The sequence below is a fragment of the Lobosporangium transversale genome, assembly GCF_002105155.1.
Source record: "Lobosporangium transversale strain NRRL 3116 chromosome Unknown BCR41scaffold_49, whole genome shotgun sequence".
NCBI classification, from domain to species: Eukaryota; Fungi; Mortierellomycota; class Mortierellomycetes; order Mortierellales; family Mortierellaceae; genus Lobosporangium; species Lobosporangium transversale.
Window position 1 is genome coordinate 212,441 of NW_019029027.1, and position 16,490 is coordinate 228,930.

General features: G+C 40.9%; 3 protein-coding genes across 3 annotated transcripts; all 3 read left to right on the plus strand.

Annotated features, from left to right (window-relative positions):
• The first annotated feature begins 155 nt into the window (after positions 1 to 155).
• Positions 156 to 1,807, plus strand: BCR41DRAFT_361612 (aspartic peptidase domain-containing protein). The gene has a single exon (XM_022025568.1). It carries the CDS (start codon positions 574 to 576, stop codon positions 1,720 to 1,722), a length of 1,149 nt encoding a protein of 382 aa, XP_021877209.1. The 5' UTR covers positions 156 to 573; the 3' UTR covers positions 1,723 to 1,807.
• A 7,513-nt stretch (positions 1,808 to 9,320) lies between these two features.
• Positions 9,321 to 10,017, plus strand: BCR41DRAFT_312156 (hypothetical protein; the record flags this gene model as incomplete). Its single annotated transcript, XM_022021073.1, has 2 exons — positions 9,321 to 9,564; positions 9,701 to 10,017. The coding sequence occupies 2 exons, from the start codon at positions 9,321 to 9,323 to the stop codon at positions 10,015 to 10,017; spliced, it is 561 nt and encodes a 186-aa protein (XP_021877210.1).
• A 1,934-nt stretch (positions 10,018 to 11,951) lies between these two features.
• Positions 11,952 to 14,860, plus strand: BCR41DRAFT_176545 (hypothetical protein). The gene is made up of 4 exons (XM_022019737.1): positions 11,952 to 12,714; positions 12,860 to 13,000; positions 13,096 to 13,641; positions 14,639 to 14,860. The coding sequence occupies exons 1-4, from the start codon at positions 12,086 to 12,088 to the stop codon at positions 14,754 to 14,756; spliced, it is 1,434 nt and encodes a 477-aa protein (XP_021877211.1). The 5' UTR covers positions 11,952 to 12,085; the 3' UTR covers positions 14,757 to 14,860.
• The last annotated feature ends 1,630 nt before the right edge of the window (positions 14,861 to 16,490 follow it).

Genomic DNA, 16,490 nt, shown 5'->3' on the forward strand with positions numbered 1-16,490 from the left:
AATTATGGCTTCCTACTGTCAACTCTTTCTATGGCCCTGACACTCATCACTGTGTCTAATGCGTCCCATCACGGTTTTTCAGACATCTCAGACAGCCCAGATACCTTATTCAATACCGTTATTAAATTCAAGCTCGATCGTACCGAGCTTTCTGGCCCAGGTCTGCGGAAATTTGCAGTCAGACCCTACGCGATCCATGAAGAAGGAGAATTGGGTCAAGGAGAACAAGAACAAATATTGCCCCTACAACAAGCCCTGCAGGAACAGCAACACAATGAACCTGTAGTTGCAGTCCCATTGACTGATATTCCCAAGCATTATGGATACACTGCAGTGTTCACCATTGGAACATATGATGGCTCTCAGGTATCTTCATCTTCAATACCTCCTCATTCCTCTGCTTCCAGATTTCCGTTCATTGCAAAAAGGCCCGACTACCTCTTCAACTTATTGGTGGATACAGGTTCTGACCTAGTGGTTGTGACTTCGGCTAGCTGTGCAGATCCTGAATGTATCCAAGTACCCCATCGATATGACAGTTCACTCTCTCGGACAGCGACGCTAGCAAAAAATATGTTGACAGGAGGCCATCGATGGGTTCAACAGTACGGTGATGGTACAATTGCGAATGGCACATTGTTTCAAGATACCCTTGGGTTTGTCTCTCCTGTCAACGCAGACAAACCTGGAGCTCAAGCTTCTATCACCGCATCTCTCACCACGGCGACGACGCTCCAAATCAAAAACCAACCTATCCTTGTGGTTGATCAACCTGGGCTGGGATTGACTAAGAGTTATGGCCATGGGGTAGATGGCATCATTGGGCTAAACCTACGTAGTCCTGTCATCTCCTCCACTGTAATCCAGAATCTTCAAAAGATTGAAGCTACTGCATCTGCAGCTAAAGCAGCCAAAGAAGCGGTAGCAGCAACCACACCATTATCTTCGCTATTGTCGTCATCAGCTCGTCCAGTCCTTCATCATACACCAGCATTCTCGACAGATAGCAAGGCCGGAATGGGTATAATGAGTCTTTGGCTCTCTAAATCTCTTGAGCCGGGCCAGGGTGGTGAGCTGCTTTTGAATGCTGTGGACAAATCCCGGTTCCGTGAACCGATCCGTTGGAGCGCTCGAGGCCCTAGCCCCTATGATTGGTCTATCATGATGGATAAAGGGATTCTTCTCTTTCTGGACCAAGAAAGCCCTGCGACCTCAACAACCACTGTAGGACTCCTTAAACCTAAAACTGCAACTGATTTTAGAGATAAAACAGCGCCAACGGCAACGGCGACAGTGACGGCTCAGGTATTGGTCCCTGGGACAGAGTATACGTATGCTGTGCTGGATTCTGGCTCTGATGGTATCTATCTTGCAAAGTCCACTTACCATGCCTTTTTTCAACATGTCCCTGGCGCAAGGCAGCTCAAGAGCGGGTACTGGCGTGTTCCCTGTGAAGGAACTACGGAATTGGCGTTTGGAATAGAAGGAATGCTCTATAAGGTTCCATATCAGGATTGGGTCAAGAAACCGAATGAAACGGTCTCAAGTGCCAGTGCTGCCCTTACACAAGCAGAATTAGGGCCTGGAATGTGCCAGTCCAGAGTCTTTGGTAGCTCGCCAGGCCCAACGTTGCTGGGAACAGTATTTCTAAGAGCTGTTTATACAGTTTTTGACTTTTCTAGACCTGGACATGAGCGTATGGGATTTGCGGCCCTTGCTTGAAAAGGACTAGGAATAAAAATAAAAATGATTTTAAACGAAGACGCGTCTGTGTGGCTTGGATCATTTTCACCTCTAAAAAAAAAAAACAAAGTCCGCAATTCAGTAGATCAAGCATTTGCCGTGGTCTCCACTTGGGCGAAAATCCCATGAGTTCCATGTGGAGTGATATTATATATACTGTGCATAAATTTACAGACTTCGTAAGCACTTGATGACTCCAAAAAAAAAAAAAAAAAATGTATATATTTATTTATTTATATTTGTATTTGACAAAATAAAGCGGACATTTGACTGGCACCCCTTGGCCCTGATCTGTGGCTGGAATATGCATCATGACATACGACGATGAATTCGTCCAGTGTCTCAACAATTATATACTTACTCCATTTCGAGACTGGAATCCTCTTGGGACCGATCATTACTTGTTAGATGAAAGTACATGTATACCATCAGAGGGACGACAAGAAGATAGCGAGGATAGAAATGATGATCGGATTCGCCAAGCCAACATCTAGTCGGTCTCGAGAAAAAGACATGGAGTACAGTACGATTCATGCTGATTTGCTTTCATCTTAATCACATTTCTCTTCCCTTTGGTTTGCACAGCCTATGACTTCATTATCGTCTTACTGGGTTTGATGAAAGCCATTATTAAAATGGAAAGAATAGAAGCGCCATGCTTTATGAGCGGACGTCGAATGCGTAATAAAGTACGCCTGGGATCCCTGAGTGTCAGTGCTTAAACTGGACTCCCCATTTTAACACTTTTTACAGGAAATCAAAAAAAAGATACAAAATCATTGGAGACTAGGCGTACATATTAAATACCTTGAATACCTTGCCCACTCTCTTTCTCACACAGCAAAAGGAAAATAAATAAATAAATATGCGGAAGGTATGCCGATGATGCTGTCATGCCGATTCACTATTATCATCATTATTGGCGCAGAATGGTGTCATGGCCCTGTTTGCGTGTATTGTGGAAAGTACAGAATATACCTCTTTTCATACTCTTTTCAAACTTGTGGTCTTCATATTCCATTCCCTTATGCGCCCATGTAACTTTTTTTTTTTTTCCTTTTTGTCACCACGAGGGTCTAATGTTGATGAGCAGAATAATGAACAGAAAAGTAACGAGTTTTGTATATATATAACATGATCAATTCATTGAAGGAAGAATGAATAGAAAAAAAAGTAAAAAAAAGTACTGATACAAAAATTATCTGTCATTTTGTCTCTAACGTTAATGATAAGGTCTTCAATGATATGGATCATAATCTAGACCTCCCCGTTGCCCACTAGCGTGCCCGTTCTCTCGACCGACATGAGAAAAAAAATAAAAAACAAACAAATAAAAAGCAGCATTCATGCGTGGAGTGTTGGTCAGTCTCCCTGCACTCTACTTGCTCCATGGATGAACAGTGGTCCTTTTTTTTAAAAAAAAAAAAAAAAAAAAAAAAAAAAACTTCTTTTATCAAGCAGTATATAGGCAGAAGAATGATAAATTTGTGTATTCATTATTCCGATTCGGACATGTATGAACCATCCTTCTCACTTTACAAGCTTTTCTCAAGAACCAAGGCAGGGCAACGAAGTTTTTTTGTTTTATTTGCCTCCTTCTTTCGATATTTCATGGGCCATCGGCTGTTCCTTTGATCTTTGGAAAATGCTCCCTCCTTGTTTTCCTGCGTCTTTTTTTTTTTTTTTTTTTTTTTTCGTGTTGACCCAGCAAAACGCAACAAAGAAAAAACTCAATTTGACATGCGAGATGACGTCGGTGTAACCTTCGACAAAAAATTGAGCCGTCTGAAAAGCACTGTCTACAAATTGACAGACAACTGTTCAGTGGATTCTATCCACGATGTACCGTATTAAGTTTTTTTTATGCCATGTGTTTCCCCTTTCATTCATTCACACACATCCTCTCTTTCGCCCCCTAGTCTAAAAGGCACGGCTATCTTTCTTTTTCTCTCTCCTGTCGGGATTAGCAAGCTGACACAAATTGGAAGGAATAAAAGACGTGTTAATGACTAAATGTCTTTTGATAACGCCTAGATTGCCCTATTGAAAATGTTAAAAGCAGAATAAAGAAGAGACACGCAATAGCAATCTTTATGTCCTGTGTGACACAGAGAGCGCCTTATTTTTTTTTTTTTTAAACATAAGGGGTGTATACAGGACACGGTTGTTATCATAAATGAATGAGTAAATTGTGTTTTCATTCAATACTCACTATATAATCGCATCTTTATGCATATTATCATGTAACAACGACAATCTTGATGTTTCGAACCTCCAGGGTTTTCCTGTGATCATCAATTATGGACAAATGTCTCAACTTACATCTGCCGCCTTTTTTTTTTTTTTTTTTTTTTTTTAAAAAAAAAAAAAACAAACACTCATTGATACTCCTTTTCCGTCCATGAATAAGAGGTTCAGTGGAGATAAAGAAGTATGGAGATGGAGGTGTAAATGTAACCCACACATCACAAAGAGGCAATGGACATTATCGTTGCTCTTTATTTTATTTTATTTTACGTTATTTGGAAGTGCAAGGAAGGAGGAACAGGGGTCAATGTGAGCGTGATGGTCAATGTCTTCTCTTCAGTTCAGCTCCCAGCATCTTGCGAGCGCTGTGCAAACAGCTCTCTCCCTCACTCTCTCTTTTTTTTGTAAAGCTGTCCTCAAGTTTTATCAACAGGGTTAAATACATGCATATACGTTGCATACAAATGGCGAGGTTAGAAGAGAGGGAAATAAAAACAACGGCGACATTTTTAGACATTTTGAGCAGCATCTATATTTCGTACCCTGCATCCAACATCAGCAATAAAAAAATAAAAAATAAAAAAGACTGTAGCGCGTCGATATTTTTGGACTTTTGCCGTTTGCTACGTTGAGAGGACGATGACTTCGATGAGCATAAAGCGCTGCTCACTTCATTTCATGATAAACATGATAAAGCATTATTTTTTTTAAATAAAATCACGGACAAAAAAACTGGCCTCTTGCGTTCAACCACTTTATTATTATATATGCCCAAAGTGTTTTAAATCTCATCATTAAAAAAAAAACCATAAATGTTTACATCGATATAAACCATGCTGGAAGGCGAAGTGCTCAACGAACAGGGCCTTGGACATCATGTCGAACAAGAGCCAGTTTTTGTGGGTAATCGGCGTCTAATAGACTAAGGATTTCTGAGCATATTGCAAACGAAAGGAGAAAGAGAGAATATATATAATAAAACTGAGAGCATATCCAGTCGGGTTGAGGGCCCCATAATATGTCCCGAGCGTCATTATGACCAGACCCATTCCTTGGTTCAGATTTAGAAAAAAAAAAAAAAAAAAAAAAAAAAACTGAGTGTCTGATTTCAAAATAACGATAACGATGGCAATGGTAACTGACGCGAAATAAAGTAAAGGAATGTTTAATTCTCCATCCTCTATTCTCTGTTCCTTATCCCTATTGTTTTTTTCTGTTCTTTTGCTTTATAAGAAAAAGCGCGGGATAGATGAATGACTGAAAGGAACAGCTCAAATGTATTATCATCGCCACGGACTTTTTTTTTGATGAATGTGTAATCTGGGGACCCAAGTCAACCGTAAAAAAAGATATATATTTTTTTTTTTTGCCGGCTCTCATTGCTCTCAACCCCACTTCCTACTCTTTCCCTATTCTGTTCTTGTATGTCGATATATATTTGTAAACTGTTGATTCCTCTCTTTGTGTTCGCATAACATCTCAACATGTCAACGACGGCGAAGATCTTCGCGTAGGTCTTGTTGTTGAAGTTATTTGTTTGTTTATTTTTGTCTTTTCCCTGAGAATTGATGGGTACCCACTGTAAAACAACTAACCCGCCAAATTGTTATAGTAAACCTTTGTCCAATGCTTGAACATGGCTTGCTATTGACGTTGTTGCAGGCTGAAAAAAAAAAAAAAACTTCTTTTATGAATATGCCTTTTTTGTTTATTTTTTATTTTTTTACACTTGATCAGATGGGTCATCGTCCTTCTCTGAGCCATGAACCCGATTCAAATAGGACAACTTACACTTCTTCCCGTACACTCTGCAGATACAACTAGGCGAGCATATATAAATACATATACACACACATATATATATATATAAGACTGTAGGATGCAGCAATTGAGGGAGCGGATGCAAACCCGCACACCATGGTTTCCCGTATCACAGATCAAAAGGGAAAGGCCACCAAGTAGAGGGCACGATTAAGAACTGGGTTTATGCTGGTTTTTTCTCAAGATCTCTTGAGAGAGAGAGATTGTCCTAACTATGTGATTGTATTGTTCAAGTAAACAATCATCGGAACCGTGGACTTTTTCTTATTCCTGCATGCACAAACTGGACACATCAATCTATATGCTTTGCTTCTCATTCATGACCTGACCTGGCCTGTCATCGCTCTCTCTCTTTGTTCGCTGTTTGCTCGTCTTCCCCATTCCCCATATTCTGCTTCTTGTTTACTTGCCTGTTGCTCGTGCCCAAGCGACCGCAGGGTTTTATAGGGTCTCACTGCATAGAAGATTCAATACTTAATCCTGTAGACTCTATTATCTTTATTCAAAAACCTTAATAAACAATAATATAAAATTATATAATAATAGTAAACTAGAATGAATAAGTAAATCGAGTGCAAACACGATCCCCGACAGAGCAAAATCACTTAAAAGACCAGCCTTCAACTTCAACTATTCTTTTTTCTTTTCCTCTTTCCTCTTTATTCTTTATTCTTTCCTTCAGTCCTCTGAAAACTTCACATCAACCGCATCAATTACAGCTCGTTCATCAAGTGATTTCAAAACACATTCATTCATTTGCGCTATCTTCCGTTTCAAGTCTGAAATTCACCCACAATTTTCCTGAGGAGCACGAGCCAGTCGCCTTCCCACACCATTCCTTCACTCAATCTGCCTTACAAAGCCATTTACGCTCCCTATTAGCGCTTTTTTTTTTTTTTTTTCTTTTTCTTTTTCATTCGTACTCCTCTTTCTCAACGTTCAATCCAAAAGATCATCGCATCGAAATCAGCTCCTATCATTTCAATCCACAACCCTAAGAAATACTAAGGTATTGACTAAACTTATGGTTTTTTTTTTAAAGGTTCCTATTCCATCTCAGTTGAAACTATCTGAGATGGTACATCAAGTGTCGAATACCGTCCTTTATCACATACTCCACTTCCACACAACATTTTTTTTTTTTTTTTTCTCTTTCTTTCATTATGGACGTCCTGTGATTCATTCTCGGGGTATTTACTTGTTTCGTTATCCACTAAAATTCTAAACAGATGCAAGCGTCTCAGACACAGTGACTTGTAATCAACATGAGTAATGGTTAAAGAGAACAATGTCCATAACCATATTGTTTAATAATTCAATCTGATTACTGGGATCAAGAGCTTCCTTCCTCTCTCTTTCTCCTTCTTCCTCTCTCTTTTTCCTGTCATTGTTCATTCTCTTACAATCGCCCGGGTATAATCTTCTCAAATGTTAGTCAATGAATAAGACAATTGAAAAGACAACGCGCTCCGAAGCTATCTTATATATCCCTGATCACGTCATTAGTCGGCTCGAAAAGGAACATGGTCTTCAGAGGCCATGGAGACGGCACATTAAAAGAGATGTAACGAGGGCGAGTGAGAAAGAATGTGAAAAATGTGAAAGATAAGATGTTTCGAGAGGGAGCATGGATCAGCAATATCCGCTTACCCTGTCAAATCCCTCCCTTCGTCTCCTTTTTCGACCATCGTTCTTCGCTGTATTCTTTCTACTGCAACGATACATCCTCCTGCCAGAGGCAAATAAAACAATCTGTCCCGTTTAGTATTTTAGCGTTGAAGCTTGCTGACGAGGAATTGCAAGCACATCAGCTTTTTTTATCCCGACAAACTAAACCTAATGTCAGCTTTTTTTTTTTTTTTTATTTTTTTTATTAGAATTCTTCAACTGCTTATTACAAGAGCTACAAACGTCGTAACAGCGAAATCAACATCTCTTTTCTGAAACCATTACACTATCATGTAAGTTGAAAGCTTATCAAGCAGTTCCGCCAGGTTGGATCATCGCTTCTTTGGTTCTCGCGCCCCAATCTGTCATTTTATTTCATTTTGTTTTCACATATTCTCACCTTTTCATACGCACTCCATCTTATGAACCTCGAGATACGCTGTTCTTTGTTGGCTGAGAGTGATTTCATCATATTCAATACAGAAGTTGTTCATTGGATCTAAAACAAATTGCTGTGTTGTCATCCAGTGAGGATGGACAATATTGTTATTTTTGGTGTCAAATTGCGCCTCGGAATTCATTTCATCGTTTATTTATGAATAATCTCATCATACATCAACCTTCACTGTACTCCATCGTCGCTTTTCTTTGGTACTCATTTACCTCAAACGCACGCACCATATCTTTTTTTTTCTTTGTACTTTTTTTATTTTTATTTTTTTTTATTTTTTTCATTTTCCCTTCCCCTTTTAATGACGTATATTGTGCATTCTCGACAGGAGGCAATATTGGCATGAAGAAAAGCACGTAGAATGATCCAAGGATGAGGACAGTCCCTTCCAGCACACAAAAACGAGGTTTTCATTTCCTTTTTGATTGTGCACGTCACGACAAACCCATTTCATATTCAGTTTACCTACCCCCCGCCCTTGTGTACATTGCTCAATAATAATATTTGTCTTCATTTTATTATTATAATTATTATAATAATCACAATTATTCTTTGTCGCTCTTGGATTCTAAGATTGTAATATTCCCCCCCCCTCCTGCGCACGCTCCCTTGTGTCCCTTGACCATCAGATTAGTCTCATTTCAACAAAGCATGGATTGACAACACGGCACTGGACCGCCGTTCAGCTCATTTTGTATTGTGCATGGCTTTGTTTTTTTTTAGACCCAAACATTAATCATATCATTTCTCACTTTTCTATCTCTGTACCCGAATCTCTTATTTTGCTCCTGCTCTCCACAACAGGCAATCAGCGCCTCCTCCGGTCAACCTGTATGCTACGCAGGGCCATCCTTATTCTCATCATCATCATCATCATCATCATACCCAACACCACCATCAACAACCAAGCTTTGTTGAGGACCCATCAAGGATGCAGCAAACTGATTACATCAGAAACGGTTCACCTACTCTGATATCCTCACACACCAACGGCCAAGACTCACCCATTACCGGCGCCAACCAGAGACGCGTTACTTACCCATTTGTTCCTTCTATCGACACGAGCTCTAGTCTTATGATGAATGGTTTAACAAGTCCCGAGAACTCTGGGTCTAGTCCACTCATGGGCAGTCCATTTCCTGTGCAGGGTGGCCTAATGGGTGTGGGTGTTAGTACAGTTCCAGGGGTCCAGGCCGGAATGATTCGGTCGTCTCCGCTGGCCGGATACATGGACACGATGACACTTCAGCAACATCAACATATGCCGACACAAAACTCAACTCACACTCATCCATCTCAGATGTCGCCCAGCAGCTCACCGTACGCCCAACCTTTGATTCCAAGCACACATCCATATACACCACCACAGCAACATCAACCACTCCCACAGATGGGACCGGGTACATGGTTTGGGGCAGATGCAGGCGATAATGGACAGAACGGTGCAGCAAAGACATATTCATTTGTTCCCCTATCTGGGGTGAACACCAAGAAGAGACCACGCCGTCGCTTCGATGAGATCGAGCGCCTCTATGTCTGCAACTGGGGAGATTGTGAAAAAGCCTATGGTACTCTTAATCATTTAAATGCACATGTCAACATGCAGAAGCATGGACCAAAGCGTCATCCATCTGGTAGGTCTTTTTTCTTTATTTTTTATTTTTTTTTATTTTTTTTATTGTTTTTCTCTTCAATGTGCAAACTTCAACTTTCATACCCCGAGATTGAAAAACCCCAATCTAATTATTTTATATTTTGTGTGACTTGCAGAGTTCAAGGAGATGAGGAAAGAATGGCGACGCCAGAAGAAGGCAGAAGAAGAGGCGGCCAAGCAGGCTGCGGCGGCGTTCCAACAGGAGCAACAACAGCAAAGCCAGCAAATGCATCATCAGAACCAATTCCAGTTGTGTGATCCGATCCTAAACAATATGCAACATGGTCATCCTCTTTCGATGCATCCATTGGGTCACCACCAGCACCAGCCACATCAGCTCCCTCATCCACATGCTCACCCAAATCAATATCACCATCACTCACAACAAGGGATGCAATCTCAACATCATCACCAGCATCCTATGGGATTTTAAGAGACAGCATCGAAGGAATCAAGACAATCCTTATTCCTTTATTGTTCGACCCCCATTATAGCTTATTTATGTATACTTTAATATTTTGCTTTCTATTTACCTATTTTTCTGCTCGCACGACTTTTGCACTATCTGATGCAAATGCAAATGTAAATGTAAATGTAAATTGCAAAAGAGAAAAAAAAAAAAAAAAAAAAAAAAAGAGAGCAAAAAAAAAGACAAATTTCTATACCATGTCGTGCATTTATACACCTCATTCCAAGGACCTGATTCTCATATTTATGTTCGCTGTGTATTTTGCTTTTTTTTTTTTATTTTTTATTTTTTATTTTTCTCTTTTTTTTTTTTTTTCTACAATTTACCCTTGTGTTGTCTCACAGGTGGAGATAATGAACAAAAATAAAAAAAAATTACTTGATATTTTATAGAAATATACACTTTATAACATCTGACAAACCGTGTTTTAATATAAACTATTTTTTTTTTTTTTTTTTTTTTTTTTTTTTGCTTACTCTATCGGCCTATTAATGACGGTCAAATGTTGCTTACGCACGACCTGACAAGTTCCTGAATGTGTACTTAGAGTCCTTAGCTTAAAAATAAACATTATGTATTATATAATCATAGTGTCACTTAGTAGAGAGCAGCCAGTAACAGCAGTGGCGGTTAGGCCAGTCTATAGAGACAGTAAGACGCGTGTTCTATAGAATGAGACCCTAGGAAGAATACGCGCGTTTCCGTAGGTGACCAATAGGAATGCTTTTTCTCCGAGATATACTTCTCAGAACACCAATTGACAATGATCTAGAACTTCAGGGTCTTTTTTTTATTTTTTTTTTATTTGTCCCTTGCCCTTGTGCAGAAACAGAGTCCGCAGACATGAGCTGTCGGGGTATGTGGCAATTTTTTTTTTTAGAGTTGTGTGTAAGGAATAAGGAAAAAGTGGGACAAATAAAAGAACCAATTAGGATGAAGATTGCCACAATGGCCTGAAATACAAAAGAAAACACGAAAGGTATAAAAAGGGCAGATGGAGAGTAGGAAAAAAAAAAAAAAATCCTTTGGACTTGCTTGGCTTGGAATAGACAGGCTAAATTGAGTCAGCAAAGGAAAAAAAAAAAAAAAAAAAAAAAAAAAGACAACGTGTCAAGGCAAGACTGGGGATAGTCTATGCTGTTTGCTTTCATTCTATTTGGCCTTCACTTATGATAGACATTGGGATATGGGATACAAATATAGTGTAGTTCGAGTGGGATCTGATTGCTCTTTGTTCCCTATCCTTCGATTTTATTCTGCTGGCCTGCGCCCATTCTCATTGTATACACCTTATATTCCTTAATTTGTTATTGCTATCCCTTTATTCATTTACACAATGTCCTGCGCATTTTCCATATCATTCTGAAGGCCTTTTTTTTTAAAAAATACCTCTTTCTCTCTTTCTCTCTCTTTCTCTTCATAGAATATCCTTCAATTCGCCATCATTATTCTTTTGACTATAGTTTCAATGCATTGTACATTCACAGGAGGGTGAGCCCATAAGCCTCTTTACTCTCTATCTTTTTCTCTCCTCTTTTCTTTGCCGCATTCTCTTTCTCCTTTTTTTTTTTTTTTTTTTTCCTCCTTCTTCAGATCACATCATAGAATGTGTATTTTTGTATTGTTTTGAGCCACAGAAGATTCCTTTTTATTTCTTTTTATCGATTGATCCATCCACAGCCATGACAAATCCATCCGAACCACGGGATCAGGTTAGATTTCTTACCGTAATCCTCGCATGCGCCTGCCTGGTGCCACATTGAAAAAAAAAAAAAAAAAAAATGCGCCGAATCACAGAATCTTGACTTTTAGAAAAAAAAGAAAAAAGGCAGCTCTTTACAATGTTAAGGATGCATCCAAATTGTCGCCGCTTCTTGATGCGCTCGATACCCTTCTTATTACCTCGCCATGGTAGCCTCTTAAACCATTTCTTTTTCACACCTCTCTACCTTGTATAAAACTTTAGACCGACAAGGTTCACAACTTAGCTAAACAAAGAAGAAGTCGTCAAGATTTCCAAACGTCCACTGATATGACACGCAATGAACCAAAACAGGCCTGGTTGTCATCATCGAGTATAGAAAGAATCATGGCCAAAGAAGGACCACAGGAAGCTTCCATCATACATTCGACTTCATCATTCCCCCAACCCATTTGTCATCACAATCCAAGTACTTCCTCTTCTTATCCTGTGTCTACTTCCGATGACCATTCCGAGATGTCATCAGAAAGCACATCAGTTGCTATGGTATCCACGCTACCTAACGCGACTTCACTGGACCGAGCCAGCAATTGCCCAAATGCGTTAGTGGTATCCTTGGATGGGCCCTTGAGAGGACAAGAAAAGGGTAGCCAACACGACAACAACAAAAGTAAAAACACTGGCAATGGCTACAACGTCGAAAGCAACCATGATAACAACAACAAGTTTATGAACTTTCAAAATCATAGTAGCGCTGGTAGCGCCAACATCAACAGCAATAGCGGCGGCAGTATCCGCACTGATGCCGAACAGGCGGTGGATTGTAGTCACCGATGCTCAGAGTCATCTTCCAGCGGATATCTAGATCCGTTTCTGCTCACGGCCCTGAATAACCGCCATGACCGGCTTTTTCTGTTAAAGTTAGACCGTGACTTTTGCAACTTTATTCAAGATCCAAAGTAAGTTTTGGTTTGGAGAGAAGTTAAACATTTGTTGAGTCAGGGTTGCACACATTACAAACGAGCACAGATTATAGAATCTTCATTCGTCTGGCACGCATTTACTCATATATATCAATACACTTTGTATTTCACTATTTCACAGTCAAACCCAGTTAGAGTTCCCTTGGCTGAACTCTTATTATCGAATGATCATCCATCGATCTGCTATTTACTTTCAACTGGCCCGGAAAGTTGATCCATTGCATAAACGAATCACATTGTCCAAGACAAAGCATTCCGCCATGTAGGTCTTATCGATGATACTTTTTTTTTTTTTTTTTTTTTTTTTGCATATCGTTAATATTAATTATAATCATGTTTTTATACATAAACATACAGTCCACCGCTACGATTTCACGACTTGGTGGAACACGATGATGATGATGATGAAGAAACTGAAAGCCAAGAAAGGGATAATAAAGAAGAGCACATTGATGATAAAGGTGACAGCACAATGGAACAACAAGGCCAAGTTCGATCAATGGCGAATATACAGCCCACCAAAGTCCTCAAAAGATGTCCACCAAGGGCAGCGAGTGCTTGTGAAGCCAGATGCAGCAGCGACATATCGGCTGGCCTACGACGCGAAGCCACTCTATTATCTTCACGGACTCTTTCCATGGAAGAGCGAGAAAAAGCCTATGCAGAGGCTAGGGCCCGTATCTTCGATGACGACAGACCGAAGCAACCAGCAGACTCAGTGGAAGCCTCTACAGGACTATCCGCTTCATCTTTGGGTTTAAATGAACGATGTCCGCAACGGAATGCAGAGTTAGTTACTAATGCAGCTAGTCGACCGTCACGATCCGATGTGGCTACCGCACAAACATCACAACAACTACAACTACAACTAAAGCAACAGCAACAGCAACAGCAACAGCAACAGCAACAGGTTTTAGGCAGATCGAGAACACAGTCAGCGGGGCTATCAAGACGAGTTAGCAGTAGTTCTTCGAGTTCATCATCCTCTGGGCCTGAGTATGGGTCGATGCAAGACTACCATTCAGTAAACAATCGATCCGGATCCTCAGTTAGGCTCGACTACTCAGGTCGATACAGCGATCTTGGAAAACAGCCTTGGAGTTCAGTTGAACAACGAGGACGACATCATCCTTCACATCAACACCAATATCAACATCCGCACCCGAATGAACTTCAATATATCGCCTGCCATTATCAACCCATAGAGGGCCACAATATCAATAAATATCAGAGTACCTGTGCTCACTGGACGAACCCAGGTCCAAATTATTTCTGCTCTCATCGTGCCTCCCATTATCACCAAGATCATGCCCATTACCCAGCGCACTCACTACATCATTCTCATAGTCACTGTAACTGTCTATACCAAATGCATTATGGTAATGCCCATTATATGCCGCTATCTCCCCCAGGACCATCGGCGCATCATTCTTCGAGCCAAAGGCCTACTGTCGCTTCCCCTCAAGGAAAACAGCACCACCATTATGGGAGTTATTCGTATGGTTCACGCCAGACTTCTGGATGTCGCATTCAACAGGGCTTTGGCCCGCAAAGTCATGAACAGCAGGGAGCTCGGGATATGACACCACAACAGCCACAGCCACCCTTATCCTACTATCACCAACATCATAGTCAATGTGCCAACTATTATCAATCCTGTGGAGAGATCTATCGCCAAATCGAACATCTTCAGGTGCAGCAGCAACAGCATGGGCCTGGCCGGTCTGAGGAATATGAGAACGGACAGGATAGCCATTTCTCTCCCACGACAGAGTCTGGATTTGAATCAACACCCCCGCTGCATCTGTTTCAGGGGTCAGTGCGTCCTTACCCAGCATCCAATGGTGGATATCGTCCATATCGACAAGGAATCTTGTTGCCATCGCAGATGCTTCGACACCAACAACAACAACAACAACAACAACAACAACAACAACAACAACAACAACAACAACAACAACAACAACAACAACAACAGCAGCAGCAGCAGCAGCAGGAAGAGCATGGGCAGCCATTGAAGTCTAAGCCTTCGCCAGGTCATCTCAATCAATTATCAGTACAAACACGAGTCCTAAAAGTGTTGGAGCCTGCAGTGTCAGAACAAAGAGGATCTTTGATATCGTCGCCGACCTCATCTCCCAATACAACCGCTCTGACACCCACAAAACAGACATGGCGGATGCGTGTAGCAGCCATGGTAGGTCGTGAGGAGGGCGCTCTGGTCTATGATGTTGATTGCCGACCGCCCAAGTCTACTGAGCTTTACGATCCTTATGCCAGCGACCGTAGAAAATGAGTTTTTACCATTTTTTTACTTCTACTTCATCATTGCATATTTTTCCTATTCACAATTCCCTTTTATTTATCACTTTGTTGCTTATTATATTCCTTGTCTTTTTATTTTTGCCTTCAAGTTGATTTTGTCTTTTTATAGTGAAGACATGTCTGACAAAATAAATTTGTACGAAATAAAAACACATTCAAGGAAAAAAAAAAAAAAAAAAAAAAAAAAAGGGCTAATATACAAAAAGCAAAAAGATTACTATTAAGCACCCCAAACTAGATTCGATACGCCTGTTGGTTGGAGTGAGGAAGGTGTAGGTATCCCTGAAGAGCTGTTCAAAAAGTAGGTATACTCGTTCGAATCCACACCTTGTGACATTAGGAGTTGTTGATGTTGTTGTTGTTGTTGCTGCTGCTGCTGTTGCTGTTGTTGCTGTTGTTGAGGATGAAGATGTTGTGACAATGGGGATGGGTGCTGTTGTAGTGGATGTTGCTGGATTAACTGTTGTGGTGAAATAGATGGGTCTATTGTTGAGCCCTGCGGTGAAAATCCACCGCCACTGCTCAATAACGAGTTGGTCGTTGACGTTGTCGAGGCACCAGATTCTTCCTGACGTTGAGTAACAACAGCACTGTTACTGTTCGCAGCACCATCCATCGTACTCTCAAATAAATCATTCCGTGTCAAACTTTGTGCAAGTGGATGCATTCGATTACTATGAATTATTGTAGCGTGACTACGACTATGATTTGGGACCAGATCCACAGTAGTGTTGTCCAGTAACATTGATGAATTGAGCTCTGCCATACCCTTGATGCTATTGTCAATGCTGTTGTTGTTGCTATTGGTGCTGTCAACGTTATTGTTGGTATCGCCACTGTTTATATGTGATGCTATTCCATCATTTCCAGGAGTCACAGGGCTATTTGTACCTCCATTCTGCATATAAAGCATCCATTCGTCGTTGCTTATCGATGTTGGTAGGCTCCAAAGCGTACCAGAGAATGGGTTCTGGTATGTGTTTGCAACATTGGTAGCAGCAACCGCCGGGTCGACATTAGGTTGTTGCTGCTGTTGTGGTTGAAGGCAATTGCTGGCGGCAACCGAAGTTGCTCCTGGTACGGCAAAGGGATCAATCAATGGTGTTGAATAGAGGTTTGGATCAGCTCCAACAATACTTACAGCTACTCTATTAACATTAGTTCCAGCTCCAGTAGTGGCTACAATTGATTCTGGAGTCATTGATGAACTGTAGACAGATGTACTCATCCCCGAAGGACTATTGCTTGATAGCACAGTACCGCTTGGGTTTGGAGATGGCGTTGTTGCTGCGGCATTTTTGGTCTGTCTTGGCCTTCGTGGAAGAGGAGCGTGCCCTTGAGTTAGGCCCGGATGTGGTCGTATTTGGTTGTGTGCCGCATGATGGGGAGAAACTGAACAGAAGTATGGGGTGGGAGAAAAGTGTCTA

Excerpts from the sequence above, each read along its gene's own strand:
- BCR41DRAFT_361612 (XM_022025568.1), top strand. The coding sequence starts at position 574 with ATGTTGACAGGAGGCCATCGATGGGTTCAACAGTACGGTGATGGTACA.
- BCR41DRAFT_176545 (XM_022019737.1), top strand. The coding sequence starts at position 12,086 with ATGACACGCAATGAACCAAAACAGGCCTGGTTGTCATCATCGAGTATA. Across the intron at positions 12,715-12,859 it reads AACTTTATTCAAGATCCAAA|TCAAACCCAGTTAGAGTTCC; the intron begins GTAAGTTTTGGT and ends ACTATTTCACAG. Across the intron at positions 13,642-14,638 it reads CAGCAACAGCAACAGCAACA|CAACAACAACAACAACAACA; the intron begins GCAACAGGTTTT and ends ATGCTTCGACAC.